Below are 22,189 nucleotides of genomic sequence, written 5' to 3'. Positions count from 1 at the left end.
GTATGGGTGCTCAGGAGCGGCCTCACAGCTCCCCGAAGCCTCCGTGACCTTGGCAACTCGCGGATGCCGTGGCCCTCGCAGCCGGGACACGCCGGCCGCGCCGGGGCCCGCGTCCTCCGCCGCCCAATCAGCTCAGTGGCTCCGGGAAGCAGACAAAGGCGGCGGGCCTGCAAGAGGCGGCGGTGGGCAAGGAAAAGGCCGCCGATCCGGAGGCGCTGTGCGGGCACCCGGGCCCCCAGGCCGTCCCCGCTGCCCCGCCTTCCCCCGCCCGACCCTGAGGCACGGCGGGGGGCGGGGCCGGGGCCGCCTCACCGCGCGCTGATGGGCTCGCTCCCCGCCCAATCGCCGCCGCTCTGGCTCCTGATGGACATCCCCGCTGGCCTATCGCGCGACGCACTCGCTCCCTCCCCGGCTGGGAGCCAATCGCGGACACCGGTGGCGGGCGGGGGGCGGGGCCGGCGCGCGGCGGGCCGTGTGGGGCCGGGGCGCAGAGCATCGCTCGGGTCGGCGTGCCGCCGGCTCTGTCCCTGCTCCCGCGTCTCCCTCACCGCCCGCCGCCCCTTCCCGCCCCTTCCTTCCCTCCCCTCCTCTCCCGCGGCCATGTCGTCGCCGTCGTCCGGGGAGCGGTACGAGGAGGAAGAGGAGGAGGAGGAGGACGGCGCCTACGAGAGCCAGGCCAAGCGGCTGAAGCCCAGCGCCGCCGCCGAGGAGGGCGAGATCGAGTACAGCGGCGCGGAGGAGAGCGAGGGCCGGCGGGATAAGCCCCCCGCGCCGCGCGGCGGCGGCGGCTTCTCGGCGGGGTGAGGAGGGACGCGGGGCCGGCGGGCGGGGGGGCGTCTCCCCTCAAGATGCGGGCGGGGAGGGGGCCCGGCGGCCCGTCCCGCCCTCCCGCGAGCGGGCCGCGCCCGCCCCGGCACTGCTGCCCCGGCGGGGGGGCCCTGCCGCGAGGGGGGCCGGGGGGCTTCGCGAGGCCTTCCCGGGGTCGGGACCACCCAGGATATGGAGGCGCTCCGGGCGGGAATGGCGGGGGGCGCCGGGATGGGTCCTCTGCTCCGCAGACGTGCGCTTGTTCTTCGCCGGAGCTGCCCGCGTGAAGGGGCTGAGCCTGCGGATGGATGGATGGATGGATGGATGGATGGATGGATGGATGGATGGATGGATGGATGAATGGATTGATGGATGTGAGGGATTTGGGGTCTGAGACTCAGGGATTGCCGGTGTTCCCGTGGGCAGCTGGCTTGCCTTTAGGGCAGTATCGCCATTGCAAATTTTGTGCCTGCCCTGTTGCTGATCGTAACTATAGAAACATGGGGGGATGTGTTGAAACCAAGGCAGAGGGTACCTTTCATCCTTCCGCTTTACCTTTGTGTCTGGCAGCGTACAGTGATAAGGCTGCTCATAAACGATTGCCTCCTTTTTAAATTCATTTGTATTTCTACTTTCTTCCTCCCCCACAAGCGCTGCTATAAGCACGCTGGTTCACTATATTTTGTTTTTTTGAGACGTACCTTTTCTTCATGAATATGCATTTAAGTATCAAGATAGCCTCGAGCAATGAATTTGGACTAACAACACTTTTGTGTCTGCTGTTTGATTCCTTAACTAACTGTCCGTCTGATTGTGACCATTATTCTTCTTGATGACTCTTTCTGTTTCTTACTTGAACAAACCAGATCAAGAAAACGTCGGTTTAAAGGCAGACCTCGACATTTAGAATACCTGTTTTATGGTTTGTTAAAATGAACTTGCTTAGCGCTGGGATGAGTTAGTGAGAGAGCATTTGCTGTTGCCATTTCTCCATCAGTTAAATCTTTTGATGGAGAGGGTACCTGCTCGATTTGTTGTTGTGGTTTAACCCTCGCCTACAACCAAGCACCCCACAGCCTCTCACTCCTTCTCCTCCCCCCGGTCTGATGGGGGAGAGAATCAGAAGGGTACAAGTGAGAAAACTCAGAATGTCCCCTCTTCCTTCTTCTTCCCTCACTTTATATGCTGAGCATGATGTCATACAGTTTGGGATATCCCTTAGGTCAGCTGAGGTCACCTCTCCTGGCTGTGCTCACTGGTGGAGCTGGTAGAAGAAGCAGAGAAAACCTTGGTTCTGTGCAGTAAGCACTGCTCAGCAGTAAGGAAGACGTGTCTGTATTTAATCAACACTGTTTCCAGCACAAATACAAATTATATCTCGTACTACAATGCAGAAAATTACCTTCACCCCAGCCAAATGTAGCACATTATTACAAAAGTTCCCTGATAAACTGCAACAAAATACATCTCTGGAGAGAACTATTTTAGTTCTCCAGTTTCTTGTGATGCAGCATCGTCTCTGTTGCAGTCAAGACTTAGCAATGGCCTCTGTCTTAAAGGCCAGTTCTGAATGGAATCCATATACTTGCTTAAGCTATCTTGAAATTTTGTTGTGTAGGAGAGCTGGACATCCTGCAGTGAGTGTTTCAAGTTGCAACAAGATTCTGCTCTGGCCTTTCCTCTTTTCTGCATTACTTTATGAAATCAACTAGTTCTTACCTTTCTCTTTTTCCTTCTTTCTGGGTTCTGGCTCAGAGTGTCTTCATGATGTATCAGTATCTCATTTTATCTGAGTTAATGTGCAGTAATGCTGCCCTGCCCCTTTAGGTAATGAGAGTATGGAGTATGTAACTTTACATTTAGGCTCTCAAGAATGGCATGTGCTGAGTCTTGTGAGTAAAGAAACTGAAGCAAATGTGTAGCAGGTCAAGAACATGAGGGTTTTTAGGCAGCTTGTTGTGTCAGTTGTAGTGTACCTCAAGGAGGTACGTGGTCAGTGGGGATTTATTGGCAAAGCTGTGTTCCCAGATTCACTATTGGAGAGGCAGAAGTTGTCTTGATAGTAGAGATCAAACTAGTTTTTTGAAAATAAGCTATAACATCAAGTGGATATATGAAAAATGAATGACTGAGTGCTTTTGTTAGTAATTTTTGTGAAGCATTTAATAGCAAAATGCCAGCATCTATTAAATAGAGTTGGTACGAATTTTCATTATTTTTTTTTTCTCTAATAGGTACAAAACTGTACAGGAAACTTACTTATTCTGTGACATATCTTATTAATTTTTCTGCAGGGAAATGTTCTCAGCTTATAAAAGTTGTATGGGGTTCAGACATACAAGATGAAGGTAGGCTGAGAGGAAGGAATAAGTGGAAGTATCCTGGATTGCTCAGAAGAGAGCAGAAAAAGAATAAGTAGGAGGAACTATAGAGAATTGAGGAACTGGGAGGAGAAATGGGAAAATGGATGACCAGGGTAAAAAGAGTGGTAGGAGTCTGGTAGACTCACTGTTTGATTTTTTTTTAATTTAATTTTCCCCCGACATATGCCCTGGAATATCAGTGAACTGTACACTCATGGATTAAATGCACCTGTTGTATAAAAGCTCTTTTGTGGTAGGACCCTGCTGAGCAGGTTGGTGGGGTCTCCTTCCTGGGCTATATTTATTGTTGTGGCAGTTTCCTGTTCTGGGATTGTTTCGTTTGGCTGAATAAGACTTTCACGTGGACACTTCTCATAACCCAGATGTGCACCCTCTTCTTCATGGCTCATCTCCAGGCTGAGGAGCACGGAGAGCCAGGAACAGACCAGAATGTTGACCAGAGAAAGAGCAGGATGTGTTCTTGCAGAAACATTCAGTGAGGGAGAGTATGATTTGGAAGAAGGACCCCTATAGAGGCAGTGTTGAATGGTAGTGAGGCTTTGGCAGAGGAATCAGATTTGCAGTGTAGCAGAGCGTCAGGACCCTGGGAAAACATGGGCTAAGAGCTGTGTTTAAGGGAGTTGAGGGGGCCTTTCAGCTCCATCCCCTCTCCTTCCCTTAAATTTCAGTTTTATTGATTAATGTTTTATTTATACAACCTGTAACATCCACTTCATCGCTGTCTCTAACATACCTATTCTTAAACGTTTCTGTGAGGTAGGGAAGATCTATTATACCTGTTTTTACAGTTGGGGAAGTGAGATGTGGTGTTTGGGTACACAAACATAACTACGAGCTACCGCAAGGTAAGATAGGGACGTAAATGTGCAGCTCCTCATCCGCTCTGTTGAAACTTCCTGGGCAGCGTTCTTGCCTGGTGGTAAGTGGAAGGCAGCTCTCTTTGCAACTCAGTTGCTTGGTGATTGTCACAGACAGTGTGGTAACAGCAGCTGGATGCAAGGAATTCAGATCTTGACCTATTTTCCAGTGACTTGTTCAAGTATCTGTTTCTTAAATGAAGTACATCCTAGAAATTGGTTTTGGAGTAAGTGTAAGTCATCTTCCCTCCGTTGTCCTCTCTCTCAAAACAAGTAACCATTACCTTCAGGCTAGTTCTTCTTCCAGTATCTCGGGTTGAATCTCCTGATCACACTGTGTTGTGAGGGGTGGTGTTTGCTTGGCTTTTGTTTTTGGTTGTTTTTTTTTTTGAAGGATGTTCAGATTGTGCCGAGCAGAGAGGAAAATATAATAGACTATTTCGTTTGGAAGGGACTTGCATCAATCATCTAGTCCAACTCCCTGACCACTTTGGGGGCAAATTCAGAATTGGCAGAGAGCTGATATTCTGTTCTGTAGCAGTTGAAATCATTAAAAGGGTAGAATGCTAGGAAGAAGTATGCATTAAACAAGAGAAATGATACCCAAACTCGTCATCCAAAATGAAACTAAACTGTCAGGTAGACTTCCAGAGTATGGGGTCATCAGACTACTCCCCGTGGGCAGTGCTGAGATTATCAGGAAATGTGCTGTGTACCTTCTCTTTGCCTTTTTAGTGCAATAATTTTAGCTACCTGTGTCATTCTGTGAGGTAGTTGGATGCAGATCAGTCCATAATTAGGCATTCATGAAGTTTTGGGCACTTATATACTTACTAAGCAACCTTTTAGGGCTTCCCCCCTCGGCCTCCAGTTCTGTCATATTTATAAAAGAAATTTCAAAGCAATTAAGAGGCATGCAGAGGGAGGAAAAAAGTTGAGAGTGAATAGGATAATCTGAATGGTGAGAAATTAAATAACAATATATTTAGGTACCTGGGGGAGAGAATATGAGAGAGGAGTGCCATCCTTGTGCAGTAAGGAAAAAAAGAGAGATGGAGGAGGTAAGCAATGAAAAGATAAAGAAGCAGATGCTCAAAAAAGGTATTACAAATTAGTAGGACTAATGTGAGTATACTGACTGGAAAGCATCTGGAGAAAGGGCAAAGGATGCATTTTTGTGCAAACAGTTGGTGAAAAAGTTCCAGTCTAGAATTGATGAGCAAGAAAGACATCATCCTAGAGCCCATGATTACTTTCTTCTTTTTTGGAATGGCAGATCATAATTAGTTGTCAAGAAACCATAGATATATTTCAAATGTTGTCTAGAGCTATGTAGGTCACAAAAAAATGGATATTAAAATGCTGCAGCCGTTCTTTGAAGCTGCTTCTGTTACAGTCTTACCTATATGAAGTCACTTGTTTGTACTTCATCTGCTTGGTTATGTCAGTGCTTCCCTTTGTGCCTCAACTCTGTTTCAAGGTTAAGCATTTTTATGTTCTTAGCTTCCTTCTTGAGGGAGACCTTTTCTGTCCTTGTTACTGGTCCTGAGCACACAGAAGGGAAGTCTGTTTCTGTTATCTATTTAAATAGTTGCATTTTCTCTCCAGCTGATGATCTTCAAGAAATTATTGAGCTTTCAAAACCCCCTAAGCTGCATATATATATATTAATGGTGCAGCAATAGCATCAGCTACTCTGTTCTCCTGGATCTGAGGGAGTGCAAGGGTCATGGTGGAGTTTTGCTTGGGGCTTTTGTGCCATCATGGGAGTTGGGTGACTGAAAGACTCCTTTGTAGGCAGAGAAATACTGGTGGTGGTTTAGTCTGTACAGGAGCAGATGCTTTGATGTGACCTTTGCCTATGTGCCAGCTCGTGTAGTTTTCAAGGTACAGTGACTGTGAGATCTTGGTCAAAATCCTGTTTTCCATCTCTGGAAAGAAATTACAGCAGCAGTTGGATGAGTTGTGTACATTCTGACCTCAGCTGTAGATGCACTTTACACTATGCAGGCACATTTGATTTTTTCATGTGATCTAGTGGTTTTATTTCTCCTTCTAGAGGAAATCAAGGATCATTTTAGGTTTGCTTGATACTGCAGCTTTGTAGCTGCAAAACCTGTTTAACAATAACAGCCAGTATACTCTGTGAATGTTAGTTTGAGGCTTCCTGGCTCAGGACTGACTTATGCTCAGTTCCTGTGCTGCTGGCTAGAAACTATTGTAAGTAAAGCAGAGCCCCTCTGATTTGGCCACCTCAGTGGTTTTATCTGTGTAAATGAGGTTCTGAAATGCTATGTAGGTAAGTCCCTAAGTTCATGGCAACATTTCCCTGTTTTGTGTTCTTTTTTTCTGGGGGGGGAGATTGTTGTTTGGGGGGTTTTTTGTTTGGTTTTTTTTTTTTTTATTCCATGCTGCTTGAGCTTCTAAACAGGTTACTGTGGTAGCAGCAGCTTCTGATTCCTGCTAAATCTCTTACTAAACCTTGTTAAAAGAATGCTTTTCTGTATGATGTTATGGGAGAAAGAAATTTGGCTTGGAAAGCCAAATGTTGCTTTAACCACAAAAGGTAGCAAAATTTGAATTTGTTGGTGGTTCTGAGAATAATTCAAGTTGCAGAAGTGGGAACACCTGTATATGTGGATATAACTCCTGTATAACAGATTTGAAGATGCAAGTATGAAAGTCTTCATTTTTGAGAGAGTTAGAAAGATTTGTATCTACTAATACAAAGGGTTATGCATGACAAATGTGAACTGAAACTGTAACAGAAGTTTGAATTGGGAAGGGGAGGAAGAGCAAAATACTATTCCTTTATGATCCATTTTCTGAAAAGCTTGACTTGATTTCTGGAGGTACTAGTTCAGTAAGGTAGGAGTAGCAAGTACTAAGCTGCTAGTACCTGCTAGTAACTCTTTCTAGTGAATCTTTGCTTCAGTGAGCAAATCATTGCTTGTATTTACTGTCTGATTAGACAGAAATATTATTGGGTGAGATTTCTTGAATGTATTAAAAAACCCTAACAGAAAATGCATAGCCCCAGCACTGACTGGGATCTTAATATAGTAGCAGTTATGCAGGGCAATGAATAATCAGTTTAATAACTTTTGATTTTTCTGTAGACCGTAAAAAGTGCCTGCTGTCTTAACACCTTAGAGCAATAGGCTTTGCAGGAAAAACTGGTAATTATTGTTTGTTTTCTTTTGAATGTTTCCTTAGGTGCTTCTTTCAGCTTTGAAAAATATGAATGTAATTTAAGAATATATAAGCTGAAAATAAAACCTCTCTGTAGTTTTGTTCCTTCTGCAGTTGCCTAAGTATTTGGAGTTCACAGTATTAACCTTTCATGACTACTTTGATCACTGCTGCTGCTGCAGACCTGAGCTGATTGATTCAGGATATAAATATCTTATGCCAATATCACTGGTGCTGTTTTACCAGCATTGTCAGAGTTCTTATTCAAAGAAATGTGTTGCCACTTAAAATGCTTTCATACTGCAAACAAATAAAATGTAAGCTAAGCTTGAAAAGTTACACAGCAGATTGTTCTGACATCTGAGGAAGTCTGAAGTGCTGGCTTTTGGCTCAAACAGAATGGTCAAATCCTTGACTTAAAGAAAAAAACGTGTAATTTTTTAGTGAGAACTGCATATGGAACACAGGAGTTAAACACACGATTCAATTTGTAATTATCTGGAATGTGTTTCTTTCCTTGAATCTGTTGTTCAAGTGGACAGGGAAGAGAGGAATGTCTAGCAATAGTAGCAATCGTTGTGGTTATTTAATTACTGGAGCTTCATGCTCCTTTGTGCTGCAGATGAGAATCTCTCTGCTATACTACTGTTTATGAGAAAGTGAAAAATCAACAAGACTTGATCTGCTAGATTGAACACGTTGATGTAATTGCCAAATTTGAATACATCAACTTTACAGTGCTGTTACACATACGAAATTTGAGTGCTGGATATTTACAGTGTATTTTAACGTGCCCTTTATTATCTCTAATCTGTTTTTATTCTCTCTCATTATTAGCGTACATAATTTCTTTTTTTTTTTCCCCTCAGTGTCTTAAAAGATATAAGGTAAATTTCAGCCTTACTTCAGGCTTTGCATGAAAAGATTAGCTGATTCCAGCCCAAATTCTCCAGTCACACTGAACACTAAGGCTGTCTGAAGTCATGGCGGTAGCTCTGAAAAACGTCCATGGTGGGAATTCTGTATGCTAATGTACAGTGTCTGGATCTGTTAATGGTATTCAACCTTGAGGTGAAAGGAGAGAGCATTGTGAGTCTTTAAAAACATGTATGAACAGTCAGAATTAGAAGAATATTCAGAATTATTTCAAGTATAGTCCAGAAACGGCATTTTCTTGCATTGTGGAGCACAGCTCTACATACATTAGAAAAATACACAATTTTCATTCAGTTTACTGATGGCCCTTGTTTGTTCTTGCTTTTTTTGTTCCCCCAACCTGTCTCAAACAAATACTGGCAGCAACAAACAGGAAGAGTGTCAGAAATATTTTAGCTATTGGGCATGTCCTAATTTTTTTTTTATGCTCTTAATGAATAGGACGTAAGACCTCCTGCAATTCAACCAGTGTTAAATAGGCCACTTTTTTTTATATTAGAAAAATCTTGTTTGTGCAAACAGATTAATTAAATCTGAAAAGCTTTTTATTTTAAGTAGACTTCAGCAACGGAACTTGGCAATCTGTTTGGAAAGAGAAGTTAAATTATTTAACATGTGCTTAGGCTGTGCGTTTAGATGGCTGCCTCTGGACCTAGTGTGGTGTCTACCAAATTTAATTTTAGTTAACGGTAACAGTATTTCGTGTTCCATGCTGAATTTTAAAATGTCATTTTGTTGCTAGGATGCCGGGGGAAGTCATCACAAAGTCTCTGTTTCTCCTGTCGTCCATGTCCGAGGGCTGTGTGAATCAGTTGTGGAAGCAGATCTCGTGGAAGCTCTTGAAAAGTTTGGAACCATATGGTATGAATTTGTGATGATTTGTTTAGAAAAAAACATGTCATATGTGACCATTGTGGGGCTTGGGAGTTGTTTTGAGTAAGCATGTAGGGAAACTTACTGTGATGTTTCCCTCACCAGCTACGTCATGATGATGCCATTTAAACGCCAGGCTCTGGTGGAGTTTGAAAACGTAGAAAGTGCAAAGAAATGTGTAACATTTGCAGCAGATGAACCTGTGTATATTGCTGGGCAGCAGGCCTTCTTCAACTACTCCACAAGTAAGAGGATTACTCGGCCAGGGAACACTGATGACCCATCTGGTGGAAATAAAGTTCTCCTGTTGTCAATTCAGAATCCTCTCTACCCAATTACAGTGGTATGTTTCTTCTTTTATTTGATGTTTTTTAATAAAATAATACAAAGCAGAGAGCAGCAATGTCTGTTATATTATTTTCATTGTGTATTATCTGTTAATTTGAGTCAGAAATTAACTTCGCCTACCAAAGCTTTATACCATCTTCACACAGGTAATGTGAATGTTTTAAAGGGAAGGTTTTTTGAGATGATTCAGTCTTGTATGGATATTTCACAATACATTTGAAGACTTCTGAGGTCAGGGTTTTGAAATGTTTTAAGTTGCTGCATGCTTCTGAAATACTTCCAAATGTGTTGCCACAACAACAAGATTGTTCTTTAGCCTTTAGGCTCTGAGTAGTGTATGTTTAAAGAGCAAGTAATTTTTCCAGCAGGAAGGGTTATTTTATTGCAGTCCTTCTTGAGTATTTCCTTTGTGGAAACTTGAAACCTTCATGCGTTGATGATCAACTCCAGTTTGATGGAAGCTTCCTATTTTTATTTGGGCCAATACATTTTCCTTTTCAGTATTTCAAGTCATACCATATATACAGTTGCATCCTAATTTATTGCCATTTATTTATGGCACACATACATGGATTTTTTTAAGATACAGATTTTTTTTTTGCTAGTATTTAAGAGTGTATGTTGTATCATGCATTGAATGCTTATATTTTTCATAGAGATTTTATAGTACATGTTGAATTGCACAGAAATGTCTCAGGAAAAAATTAAAAATTGTGTTCTATGATACAAGCATGAATTACTTAGGGAAGCATGTAGGACAGTATGGATCAGTCAAAGTGTTTGGGTTGTGTGGAACCATGTAACTTAATGCAAGTATTAAGTTTTTTTAATGTGCTGTGTATTATGCTAGCAAATTGATTGCAACTTAGTATTCCTGAAATTACCTCAAGTGTTCAGTTACATGTCGTGCTTTGTGCTTCAGTGTTTCGTGAATATTGGTAGGTTTTTGCCTGTTGATTCATTAGTGGATGATGAATTTTCTTCTGCCAGTTTTCTTTATAGAAAAGCATGTCAAGGTATGAGTTGCTTTTTAGTGTTTAAAAACGAACCTGCTCGGAGCTGTGTCAACAAATCCACTAAGTTAAAATGTTCTTTGCACGTGACCATGATCAAATTTTGGAAACTCTGTTTCACTCATGCATTTTAAATTTGCCTTGCATAAGCGGCTGAGTTGAACATAGATGCTTGAAGGCACTGGTGGCAGCAGCGTGGTTCTGGGCTAGGAGACTTCATGGAAATTCTGAGGATGAAGCCTCGAGCAGAGTAGCTCCTTTTTAAAAACAAACACTGCCTCCCAACCTCTTCCTTCCCACTGCACCCAGCTGTTTGCTTATCATATACCAATGAGTGCTAGAAGCAGGCAGATTTCCAGAATTACTGGCAAGCATCAGAGCTCATTGGAGACAGTGTAGTCTAGCAGGGTCACAGGAGCTGGGAAAGAGCAGCTGTACCTACCTGTAACAGCTTAAGAATGTGACGAGAAAAACACAGATTTTGGACTTGGCCAATGGGCCAAAATTATGAAAGAAAGTCATATGCCTGAAAATTAATGTCACTTGGGGCTGGAAAGTTTCTGGGAATCTTTTCTCCCAAACAAGAGGAGATGGAGGGCAGCCATTTGTGCTGTGGAGTGTGCATAGAAAATATACCTATAAATGATCTCATAGATCCTACTGTTTATGGGTTCAGGATGCTTGAATTCTTTCCAAAAATGTCTGTCCATTTTCTAAAAATCTTAAGGTTGACAATCTCCTCTGTTTGCTTCATTTAGCTGTGCAAAACACTCCACCAGAGTGTCTGGAGCAAGGCCCCTGAGTATGGCCAATGTTTTTGGTTTGTTGTGTGTGTTGGGGTTGGTTTGTTTTTATTTAGAGATAATATATTAAAGCTTATGGTACTTTCTAAGAGCCAGAAGTTACACCACTGCAGCTCTAGCCAGCAATAATACATGTTCTTTTTCTAGTTTCTCCTTGTGTGCGTGGGGGGGTACGTGGGCTGTGTTTATTTTAGTTTTAAGAAATCCAGCATGTCCCCTGCCCCTGTGCCTCCCAAGTGGTCCTCTATTCTGCAAAACATAATAATAAATACTATACCTACTTGCTTCCCCCTTCTTCCTCATGTCAGCCAAATAAACCTGAGGATATACCCCAAGATCCTGGAATGAGCATTTCGGAGCTATTTGGTTTAGATATAAAGAAAAGAAAGAAAAAATGGATTGCAGTAGAGTGTTTCACCAAGGTGTAGTGCCTTTGCCTGCTGGGTGTAGTTATGAAACTGGCTGTCCAGTAAAGCTTATGTGCTGTTTGAATATGGTCTAATGGGTGTATTGTTTTCAGAAATCACAGTTCCTGTTTGTTTGGGTTCTCAAGCCTGAATCCTGGGAATTCTGAGTTTGGGTGTATAATCACTCTAAAATAAACTTATTTTTCTTGGCGAGATGAATGCTGGAGACTGGTTTCTGTTACGTGAAATCGACTGTAGGTTGAGTTACTCCCAGCACCACATCCTGGGCTGGCCTGATGTGCAGCAAGGCGAGCTTTACCCCTTACTGTTTGGTTCCCCTGCAGCACTGAGGATGGTCTTGAATTTTATTGGTTCCTTGTAATACAGACAAATGCTGCTGAAAGCAGAGCGTTAACAATGGGTTTGCATGAATCCAGTCATGAATTCGCTTTCCTGTCGGAAGTTTTCTCTGCCTTAAGTGAAGAAACATAGCACCTGGACACTTGGACTGTCTTTGATTCAGGTGAAAACGATTGAGATTCTCTTTCTGATAAGCTACCCAGGTTTACATCTTGGACTATCCCCGGTTACTCTCTGAAAGTGAACATGAACTCAGCTGCTAGAGTCTCATGAAATGAAATGTGCTGTAACTACAGTGCCACTTTGTTTCTCTTTGCTTTGGTAGACCAGCTGCAGTGCATGCTTCAAAGGTAGCAGAGCTTGAGACATGGATGCAATTACTGGGTCTTAACGCAGTTGAAGATACTTGTTAAACTAATGTTTGCATGAGTGCTTCATATAGGAGTTTTTTTCTCGGTTTTCAGATTTGATCGCCTGTATTACATTAATCCATAAAAAATGCTAATCATGAATGTAAAAATTGTATAGAGGAAAATAAGAGAGGAAAAGTTAACAAGCCTTTTCTTTGCTCTTTGGCATTTAAATGCCAATGTTCTGTGGACCGAAAGTATTCGGAATTTCACATCTGACTAAAATATTTTTTTCTATTTCCTTAGGATGTTTTGTATACAGTGTGCAACCCTGTTGGAAAGGTTCAGCGCATTGTTATATTCAAGAGAAATGGAATACAAGCCATGGTTGAATATCCTTTTTGAGTGCAATTTTTTTTTTTCTGTAGGTTCTTGGCTTCAGATGGGTTTAACGTGAGAATGTCAGAAAAATATCATGTAATTTTGAGACCAAATTATTTTTTAATTTCTGTCTAAGATGTGGTAATTTCTAATTTCTGTATGTCTGTAAAACAAGGTAGCACTTACACATGTCATCTTTGTGGGAAAATGGCATTGTCAATCGTGGTCTTGATAGCCATGTTTATAGCCCCTAAGGCTAATAATTGCAGACATAAAATATGTCATAGATTTGACAACCCCTTGTACATAAAAGTTTCATGGCTTCTGCCTGTGTTGATACTCAAGAAGTGGGTAAGGGATTGCAGGGATGCAATTTGACTTCAGACTCTTCTAAATTAGTTCCAGCAGGTACTGCTTGTCTTACTATTCTGACTTCAGTAAAGCACAAGACCAACTTAGGCCTCCTTTACCCCGTTCATCATGTGTTGAAGAAGTTCCCTGCTCTGTTATCCTACTCTTTACTCTGTGATATTAAGTTGTACGTGGGTTGAGTTGAATGTTCAGGGTTGTGTGTTACTGGCCTTCACAAAGTCTAAAGTCTGATATGATAATATGCCTTCACTTATAAAACTCTGATAGCCATCTTTCAGATGGCTGATTATTCTCCATTTTTGAGCTGTTATCTGGACAAAATTTACCAAAATCTCAGGCATTCCTTTGTGATTTCAGATGCTACTAATTGGGCAAGCTTTATTAGTGAGTCCCTTTTGTAAAACAGGACTTAACCAGTGGCTGCATTGGTGATTTCCCAGGCAAAGACAGCTACCCTAATTTCCATAAAAGCAAACTAATTGCTATTTATGTAGAAGACTTAAACAAACTATGTGTCCTAACAGATAGTAGTTTGACTTACTGTATTTGTTAAGTTTGTGGTAAGTGGTGTTGTCTGGATCAGATGACTTGTACAGTCAGGGATTATTCTGTGTCTTGTGAAAGATTAGGGAAGTTGTGTGCAGGATCCTCCCCACACTTGGAAACTGTCATACTTATGTCCTTTGAATTAAATTCTGTAACATGCCTTTTATTAAAAACAAAAACAACCAGCAGTTGAAAGAAAACTCACAAATACAAGTGAGTAATGCAGCAGCATTACAAAAGTAAACAGTTGGGGGGAGGAGGAAAGTGAGCTTCAAGACAAGCCTTATCTGAAAAGTTAAAAAATTTACTAAAAATTAAATGCTAATTGCAGTACCCATTACTTTTGCAAATGTGCTCCCACAGTTCTAGCCAGTGTCACTTCCTTATAGGTCTGAGAAACTTAGCTTTTCTCACTTTTAAATTCCACAGTGAACCTGCATCACCTTGGAAGAAGCTGGGCTGCAGGAATGTGGTAAAACTCAAGGCTTATGATATTGTTACAGACTACTTCCAAAACTTCACTAAATGATATCAAAGCATAGTGCAAAAGGTCTGTTCTGCTGCAAATTTCAGGCTTTCTGACACCATATGTTATTGAGTGTGTATGAGATCATGGGTTGTGATGTGCCAAGGCTCAGGTACATTTTTCTGCTAATCATAGAACTAATCTTGGAGTACATAGAGCATATGAAATAACTTATGGGTTGGAGCCTGGTACATGCATCTACCTGTTGTATTTCTTTTGGTGCAAAATGATGATTTCTTCATTCAAAGTTCTCTTAGTTACGTGGTTTTATTTGGCTAACAAGCTGAAAGGATGTACACTTTCTTAGTTCTTTTTGCTGTAAAGTAACTACTCTGAGTTCATGTTCTCCCTACCCACAAGTCTCTAGCCAATGCTGTGAGAAGGGAAGCGTTGTCTTAAATCACACCTTCTCACACCAGAACTCTGACTCCTTCCCGAATGACACAGCTTGAACTTTCCCATCAAATATTCTCTAGACTTGCTGGTAACTCTTCATGTCTTCTGATGAAAATTACTAACTGCACCAGAATCCCCTTCTAAATGGGATAAGATCAGAGCATAAGCAAAGCTTTCATCCATATAATCCACTGAGGAATTTACTAATTTATGAATGGTGTCATCGTGTGCTGAGCACATCTTTTCACATAAGTTGAACCCAAATGTACTTTTTGGTCATTTTTTATGTCTGTATGGAGTTCCTGTAGTGTATATGAAAGTGAAATATCTGCAGGCTACAAAAATAAAGGGACATGATTGAGACACCTGAGGGAAAAAAATCCTTAACATGATGTGTATGTTTGAATCAGTGTTTTGTGCCCAGAAGGCGAAGGCTGCACTCAATGGAGCAGATATCTATGCAGGATGCTGCACACTAAAAATTGAATATGCAAGGGTAATGCTTGGACCTTTTCTTTTAATTTTACTAGAAAAATATATATAGTCGAGACTTAACCTTTTTCACTTTTACTTTATTTGAACAGCCAACTCGACTTAATGTCATTAGAAACGACAACGATAGTTGGGACTACACTAAGCCATATCTGGGCCGACGAGGTAGGTGTTCATACGTTATCCCTGTAGATGTTTGACTGTACTAATGACAATCCTTCACACGTGGTCAGGCTGTATGGCAATAGTCATTCCAAAGCAGGCCAGTGCTGCTGAAGGCTGTGTCACCAGCCAGGGAATTAACCCTGAGCCCTAGTGCCCCCTACTGCCGTGTGCTTGAGCCACTTAGTTCAACAAGGAGCCCACACCTGCAAGCACCTTCGCAGTTCTCAAGGACTTGCATTTCTCCAAGCAGCTCTCTCTCTTTGGAGGAGAGGAAACCTGGCACAGACTATTCCTTATAAACTACAAACTTGCACACTGCTTCTCCTTCGAAAGGACTCTTTTCCCCTATGTTGGACAAGGCATTAAGAAGGATAGAGGACTTCAGCAGGCTGACTCTACACTTCATCATGCACCACATCGGCATCAGCAAAAAAAAACCCCAAACAAACAAACCCTCTGAAAAAAACTCAGACTTGCAGTTCACCTTGTCTGCATACTGCATGCACCACCACCACAAGTTTTTAAAGGAGGACATTTTCAGTACTTCAGATTTGTATGGGATGAATAACATGATAGACTGTACCCATTCTGTTAAAGCTTGTATGTATGCTGGTCTTATTTCCCTTAAAATTACCACTGAAAAACTGAGAACATCCAAAATTAAGAAACTCTTGTTGATATCATTGACATTGTAATCTTTTTATTACTTGCTGTATGTGAGAGTTGCATTCAGACCTAACAGTGTAAATATTGTCTAGTAGTAGGGAAATTTAATTCTTATATGTAGATAGTTGGAACTGAGCAGTGCAATATCATTAGCCCCCCTCAGCTATACAAAAGTAATAAAGCAGGGAGATTCATAATTGGTACTGTCTCTTAAGTACTCAGCTGTAAAAGTTACCAGAGCTTAATTCATGTCAGTGGAATCTATGATTATATATGTACAGTCAAACTGCTGTGTAGCCTGACTCCTGTAAAGTGTTTATTTAAAAAAAGAAAACAAAAATCTGTAACTATTGAGTGCAGTGTTCAGTTATCTATGTACAATAATGTGTTCAATGTAAAGTTAGAAAAGTGAAGATAATGTGACCAAGATAGAGTATCTACTTACCAAAGGCTATATGAGAACCAGGGCTTCGCTGTCTCAAGAGATATGCACTTTCAAAGTAACTCTGCAGAGACGCTGGGCTTGTGAAACTGTTGTACAACTAAAAACTTAGGGCTTGGATTTTCAAAATGAAGTTCTTGTAAAAAGTTAACAAGGGAGCTACAGTATTGGCTGCAGCTTGTAGATTATGACTATTTGTATTGGGATTCAATTTTTTTTCTCAAATTCTTGAGTTAAAAATAAAGGGATTCTGAAGAAACTCAAAACTCAAGGGCAAGAAAAAAATCTGAAAAAATTTGAAGGATTAATTTGACCCTCATATCTTTTGGTTATTGCAGTGTTTGGAGACTGACTTGTAAGATTGTCCATCTAATTATATTATGTAATTGGTCTGCAGATAAGTATGGCTGTATGAACTTAAGGTTCCCCCAAATAGAGCAAACAGTGGAAAATGAAAAACTTAGTATAGGAATGGCTTGCTCTTTCTCAAGAACTCTCATTCTACTCTTTTCCTTTTGTTACTGTCTCTATTCTCTATACATCACCCTGCTACACATAAGAGGAAAAAAATTAGCCTTATATATATCTCATTGTATATTGTATATAGCACGATTTTTCATTTACTGTGGTTCACATCCACTTATCTAGAAAATGGGAATATAAATTGTTGAATGAACACTGAAATGTACTTGAGAAAGCAGACATCTAGAGCAATTTTAGTAATTCAGGAGTTGGGGTTTTCATTGAGAGAGATAGAGAGTGTTTTTGTATCTGTGCTTCAACTTACTCTTGCAACATCATTGTTTGGGTTTTGAACTTCATGTGTCCCGAACTGTAGGGCTCTCACTGCAGGAAGATCTTAGCCCAAAGGAATTTCATTCCAGGGACAGACGTGCTGACAAATCCTTTCAGATTTTCACATCTCCCCTTCAAATGTTAGGAAGGAAATGCATTTTGCTAATGACTTCCTTTTTAAGAACTGGTTTTAGTGCTTTATGGTAACAAATTACAGCAGACTTGCACATAATATTTCTCCACTGAAGTAAAATTCCTTACAAGTGCCTGCTGCTATGAACCCATATTGCATTAGATTAAACCAAAACCACACCTGACTTAGTATTCTACTTGCCTTTAGCCAGAATGTTCAAACTATAATTTGGAGCATTTCTTTTGGTGGTAATACCAGCACAGTCAGTGACTCAAGGACCTGATTTAAAAACAAACACAAAAATCAACAAAACCAAACTTAAACAAGATTATAAAGAACCTTTCATTTCAGAATTATTTTTAACACAGAATCAGTTCTTATGTATGTTTCTGTGCTTGTTTACACAAGTGTTTGTACTGGCACAATCCAGGGACTTTGTTCAAGGAAGGAGGAACAAGTGTAGGGCAAGGAGAGAGCAGTGGAGTACACTACTACAAGGAGGAAATATTTGTCAGACTGTTCTCCCAGAATTCTTTATTTGAAAAATGTGATACTTTGCTGGATTTTACTGGGGACAGTTTCAAAGGATTTAGCTCCACAGACTGGAATTACAGAACTGATTTTTCTGAAAGATGATTACTGCATACAGTTTAAATGCTCAAAATATGACACCCCTTTGCTTTCTAGAGCCACGAACCAGAGCTGTTACCCTGAAAAGGGAATGGAAAAGCAACACTTGACAACAGTAGTCTCTCTTCTATATAGTTGAAAGTGTTCAGGACTGTTCTCTCTTCAGTCTTTTTTATCAAAGTAAATATCTGACTTGGAACCTGTCCTCGAAATCCTGAGCAGAAAGGGCACATGTGTTTTCATCTCCCACTGTTGTATAATGCGGATAGTTCCTGTTTTTCAGGGGAAATACCTCCAACTGCATTGGGCTGGATTTACTATTTTCAGCAGTCATACTTAAATTTCCTGGGAACTGTTGTAGACTGATAAATGTCTTGCCCCATCTTTTCAATGTGGCTTTTTTAATTGTAAGAAAACAATCGTTGCTTACCACAAAGAAGTCTGGAAGTTTAGATTTTCTTTGTTGTGCAGCATGGATCTTATTAGAAAATACAGCTTTGGCTGTGATGCATTGGTTTCCTCCATTAATGTAGATCCCTTGCTTAACTTTATGTCCTAGAGAACTGGGTTTTCTTAAAGGATTGACTGTTTAAGTGCATTATTCAGTGATATTTTTCTTCAATTAAACTGTTACGTGCTGCTGATAATGCCATAATGTACAATCCTTTCAGCACGCCCATAAATCAGTAGGTGTTCTGTAAATATATATGTACACATATGTAATGCTCTCTGTTTACTGATTATGAAACCATGTAATACAGGTTGTTGTTGGCTTATGCTGAAACTTCTTGAAAGAAGCCCACTTTGAAAATGTGTTGCTGTTGAAGCTAATATTATGATTCAGGTACTGTCTTTCAAAAGTACTGCATTTCAAATTTGTTTTAAGAGACACATAGGTAAATTCTGCTGTATGGTGTTTTCTATACTAATGTGTGGTGTCTGTTTAGGAAAACTATTGGGTATTTCCATAAACTTTAAATGTCTGCATCTCCTCATTGGCCACTGCCCCCAATCAACTTAAGTGCAATTTTGTTATACAGATGGCAGTCTTTTAATTTTGGTGTCCCAGGGCTACAGCTTGTGGTTTTAGACATACAGTGAATGAGAAATCATTTATAAAATTAACAAGGACTCAAATTACTGTTTTGCTTCTTAACTAGAAGCTTTGTGTCTTAACTGGAGAAGTCAAGTGCATAGTTGTGATTACTAAACTGTTTTCTTTCCCTTCCCACATGTTAGACAGAGGGAAGGGCCGGCAGAGGCAAGCTATTTTGGGAGAGCACCCATCATCCTTTAGACATGATGGTTATGGTAAGTGACGTAAGATGAAAGGTGGTTATGATTTCTTTACATGTTGTGTGGAATTCTAAATATTCAATCAATGCTTGAAGGTGGATCCCTTCAGCATGAGCAGTTCACCTGCGGTGCTGTCAGTCCTACGTCCTGAAAACACTGTTGGTTCACTGAAACCCACGTACATTCATTGCCTTCCCTCTTCCTTTCGTAGAGAACATCCAGCTCTACGTATTTATTGCTTGGAAGAATGTTTCCTTTCAGTTGCCATCAGCCTAGCAATGGATAGAAAAGGACAAATGTATTGGGAGAGCAGTTTCCTTGTAGAAAACAGCAACATAGCTTGATCAATGGTTTGATGCAACACAGAGCTCTGACGCTCTTGCATGCGAAGCTATGAATTGTAGGTGCTGTGTTTCTTCTAATTCAGCTAATTCTGAAAAGGTATAGCTGTGTGACTGCATAGGAATGATGGTCTGGAATTACTGCTGCAGTTGTTACCAGTGCTTTCTGTAGATGAAGGTCTGTCTGGACCAAGACCTCTGGGTTGAGAAACAAATGTCCCCACCTAGACATAACTTTTGTAGTTATTTTCTCTCTCAGCTGTCAGATGCAATGTGATGTGTCTTGCCTCTTTCTTTGCAAAGGTGTTTATGATATTTTACAATGTAGGTTGACATCCTATCTACTCTTTCTAAAAGGTTCTTCAAATCTCCAGATTTTCCAAGTTCCACCTTGATTCAGTGATGTTCTTTTTTCATTCTTCTGATATATCCTTTTGCCTTAAGTAATGTGTCTGTCTCCTCCTATATCACTGTCTCCTTGTCATTACTGCTTTTTGCTGGGCAAAAAAGGACAAGAGGTTCCTTTTATACTTAGCTTATGTGAATTTCACATTATTTTTGTCTCAGAAAAGCAGGGATCCTCCTCTTGGTCTGTAATTCCAATGTTTTCTGTAAACAGAGGTATTGCTTACTAGTAGTGTCTCATCATTAAAAAAAAAAAAAGAAATTGTCTCTTTCAGTGAAACTTGTCACTTTACCTGTAGTGGAAAATTGGACTGCTTCATTTTGCATTAATGTAGGGGGTTTAAGTATTCCTGTTTCTTCCAAATGAGCATTTTGTAGGAAGGCAGTCTTCTGACTTAATCTCATGTCTCTGGAAAAAAGAGCTGTGTCATCTCTCCTGATCTCTGGCTAAAAGTTCTCTCCTTTTGGTTAGTTCTCCCTGCTCTGTAATATTCTTTCTTGGTGTCATGTAGCTCTATAAGTAGACATGGGAATATTTCTGAAGATTGATTTTAAATATTTCTTCCAATATGTTTATGTACAAATATTTTGTATGGTGCAGGGAAGATGCTATTTTTGTAATTACTGAAATACCTGTTTTCACTTGCATATATCTTACCTGGTAGTGTAAGAAGAGACTTGGAACATTAAATTGAATAGAAGAGGGTTTCTTTGTTTGGTGGTTTGGGGTTTTTTTGTTGTTGTTATTGTTTTTGCTTTGTTTTGTTGTCTTTAAAAGGGAAAAAGCATTAATGGCAACTACTGTAACCTTCAACATCTCCTTTAAATATGCATTATGTATGTGGGCTTAAATGCCTGATTAAGTAGCGAAGCTTATTTCAAACAATATGAAAACATGGTCTTTCATCTCCTTAGGATCACATGGTCCTTTGTTGCCCTTGCCAAGCCGGTACCGAATGGGATCTCGGGACACTCCAGAACTTGTTGCTTATCCATTGCCCCAGGCATCCTCTTCTTACATGCATGGTGGAAATCCTTCTGGGTCGGTTGTCATGGTCAGTGGGTTGCATCAGCTCAAGATGAACTGTTCAAGGGTATTCAACCTGTTCTGCTTGTATGGAAACATTGAGAAGGTAAGGCATCATTTATTAGAAACTTGGAAACTACTACTTTTAAATGCTTTGGAAAAACCTGTCTGAGATGGTCTAAAAATATTACCTACTAATTTATAAAACTATTGGTTGGGCTGTTTGTTGCAATGTCATTTTTTTTACCTTATCTATCTCAGGTGAAATTTATGAAGACTATTCCAGGCACAGCACTGGTGGAAATGGGTGATGAGTATGCTGTAGAAAGAGCAGTCACACATCTCAATAACGTCAAGTTGTTTGGAAAGAGACTTAATGTCTGGTAAATATGTTTTATCAGATTAATAGTCTACTAGTGAGCAGATGGAATGAGATTTCAGACAATATCTCATTATTCTGTTGTCATTGTTGGAGTTATGATTTCCAATTTTCAGCTGTTTGTTTTGGCTTTCAGCTGAAGGAGGGTGAATTTAGATTCGATGTTAGGAAGAAATTCTTTACTGTGGGGGTAGTAAGGCCCTGGCAGAGGTTCCCTGGAGCAGCTGTGGATGCCCCATCCCTAGAAGTGTTCGAGGCCAGGTGGGATGGGGCTTTGAGCAACCTGGTCTTGTGGAAGGTGTCCCTGCCTATGGCATGGGGGTTGGAACTAGATTGTCTTTAAGGTCCCTTCCAACCTCAACCATTCTGAGATTGATTTATTACGATTTATAATTTTATTTATTTACATTAATAATGCATGTTGGCATTACATGGATTGGCCTTTAGTAAACTGTATTCTCTAATGTGTCTTATCCATCTTTTCTGTATTTTTTAAGCAAGGTGTCAAATCCAACACATCTTGTTCTTACTGTATTTCAGATTGTTACAAAGAAATGTCAACTCTGTTCTGGTTAGATCAATAATCTGCAATTATTTAAGAATCTTAATTATTAAGGAAACTTTATCTATTTCTATCTATCCTTAAATTCCAGTGTTTCCAAGCAGCATTCAGTAGTTCCAAGCCAGATATTTGAACTAGAGGATGGCACGAGTAGTTACAAGGATTTTGCAATGAGTAAGAACAATCGCTTCACCAGTGCTGGCCAGGCATCTAAGAACATCATCCAACCACCCTCCTGTGTGCTGCATTATTATAATGTTCCCCTGTGTGTAACTGAAGAAACATTTGTAAAGGTAGGCAATTGG

General features: G+C 40.7%; 1 protein-coding gene across 2 annotated transcripts in view; it reads left to right on the top strand.

The window, feature by feature from the left end:
- The first annotated feature begins 509 nt into the window (after positions 1-509).
- The window catches only part of HNRNPLL (heterogeneous nuclear ribonucleoprotein L like), a 28,041-nt gene continuing 6,361 nt past the window's right edge, over positions 510-22,189 (top strand). The window contains exons 1-11 of one of the 2 annotated variants that reach the window (XM_029964860.1): positions 510-800; position 1,338; positions 8,919-9,037; positions 9,155-9,392; positions 12,637-12,722; positions 14,951-15,047; positions 15,136-15,208; positions 19,114-19,185; positions 20,832-21,049; positions 21,205-21,326; positions 21,976-22,177. In XM_029964860.1, coding sequence (XP_029820720.1) covers positions 601-800; position 1,338; positions 8,919-9,037; positions 9,155-9,392; positions 12,637-12,722; positions 14,951-15,047; positions 15,136-15,208; positions 19,114-19,185; positions 20,832-21,049; positions 21,205-21,326; positions 21,976-22,177 — 1,428 coding nt within the window. In that variant the 5' untranslated portion in view covers positions 510-600. The remainder of the gene's footprint in view (positions 801-1,337; positions 1,339-8,918; positions 9,038-9,154; positions 9,393-12,636; positions 12,723-14,950; positions 15,048-15,135; positions 15,209-19,113; positions 19,186-20,831; positions 21,050-21,204; positions 21,327-21,975; positions 22,178-22,189) is intronic. The other variant, XM_018085493.2, reaches the window with a different exon arrangement.

This window comes from Manacus vitellinus, unplaced genomic scaffold (genome assembly GCF_001715985.3).
Source record: "Manacus vitellinus isolate BGI_N305 unplaced genomic scaffold, ASM171598v3 scaffold_81_pilon, whole genome shotgun sequence".
NCBI classification, from domain to species: Eukaryota; Metazoa; Chordata; class Aves; order Passeriformes; family Pipridae; genus Manacus; species Manacus vitellinus.
Note: the sequence above shows the minus strand (reverse complement) of the source record. Positions and strands in the feature narration are given on the sequence as shown.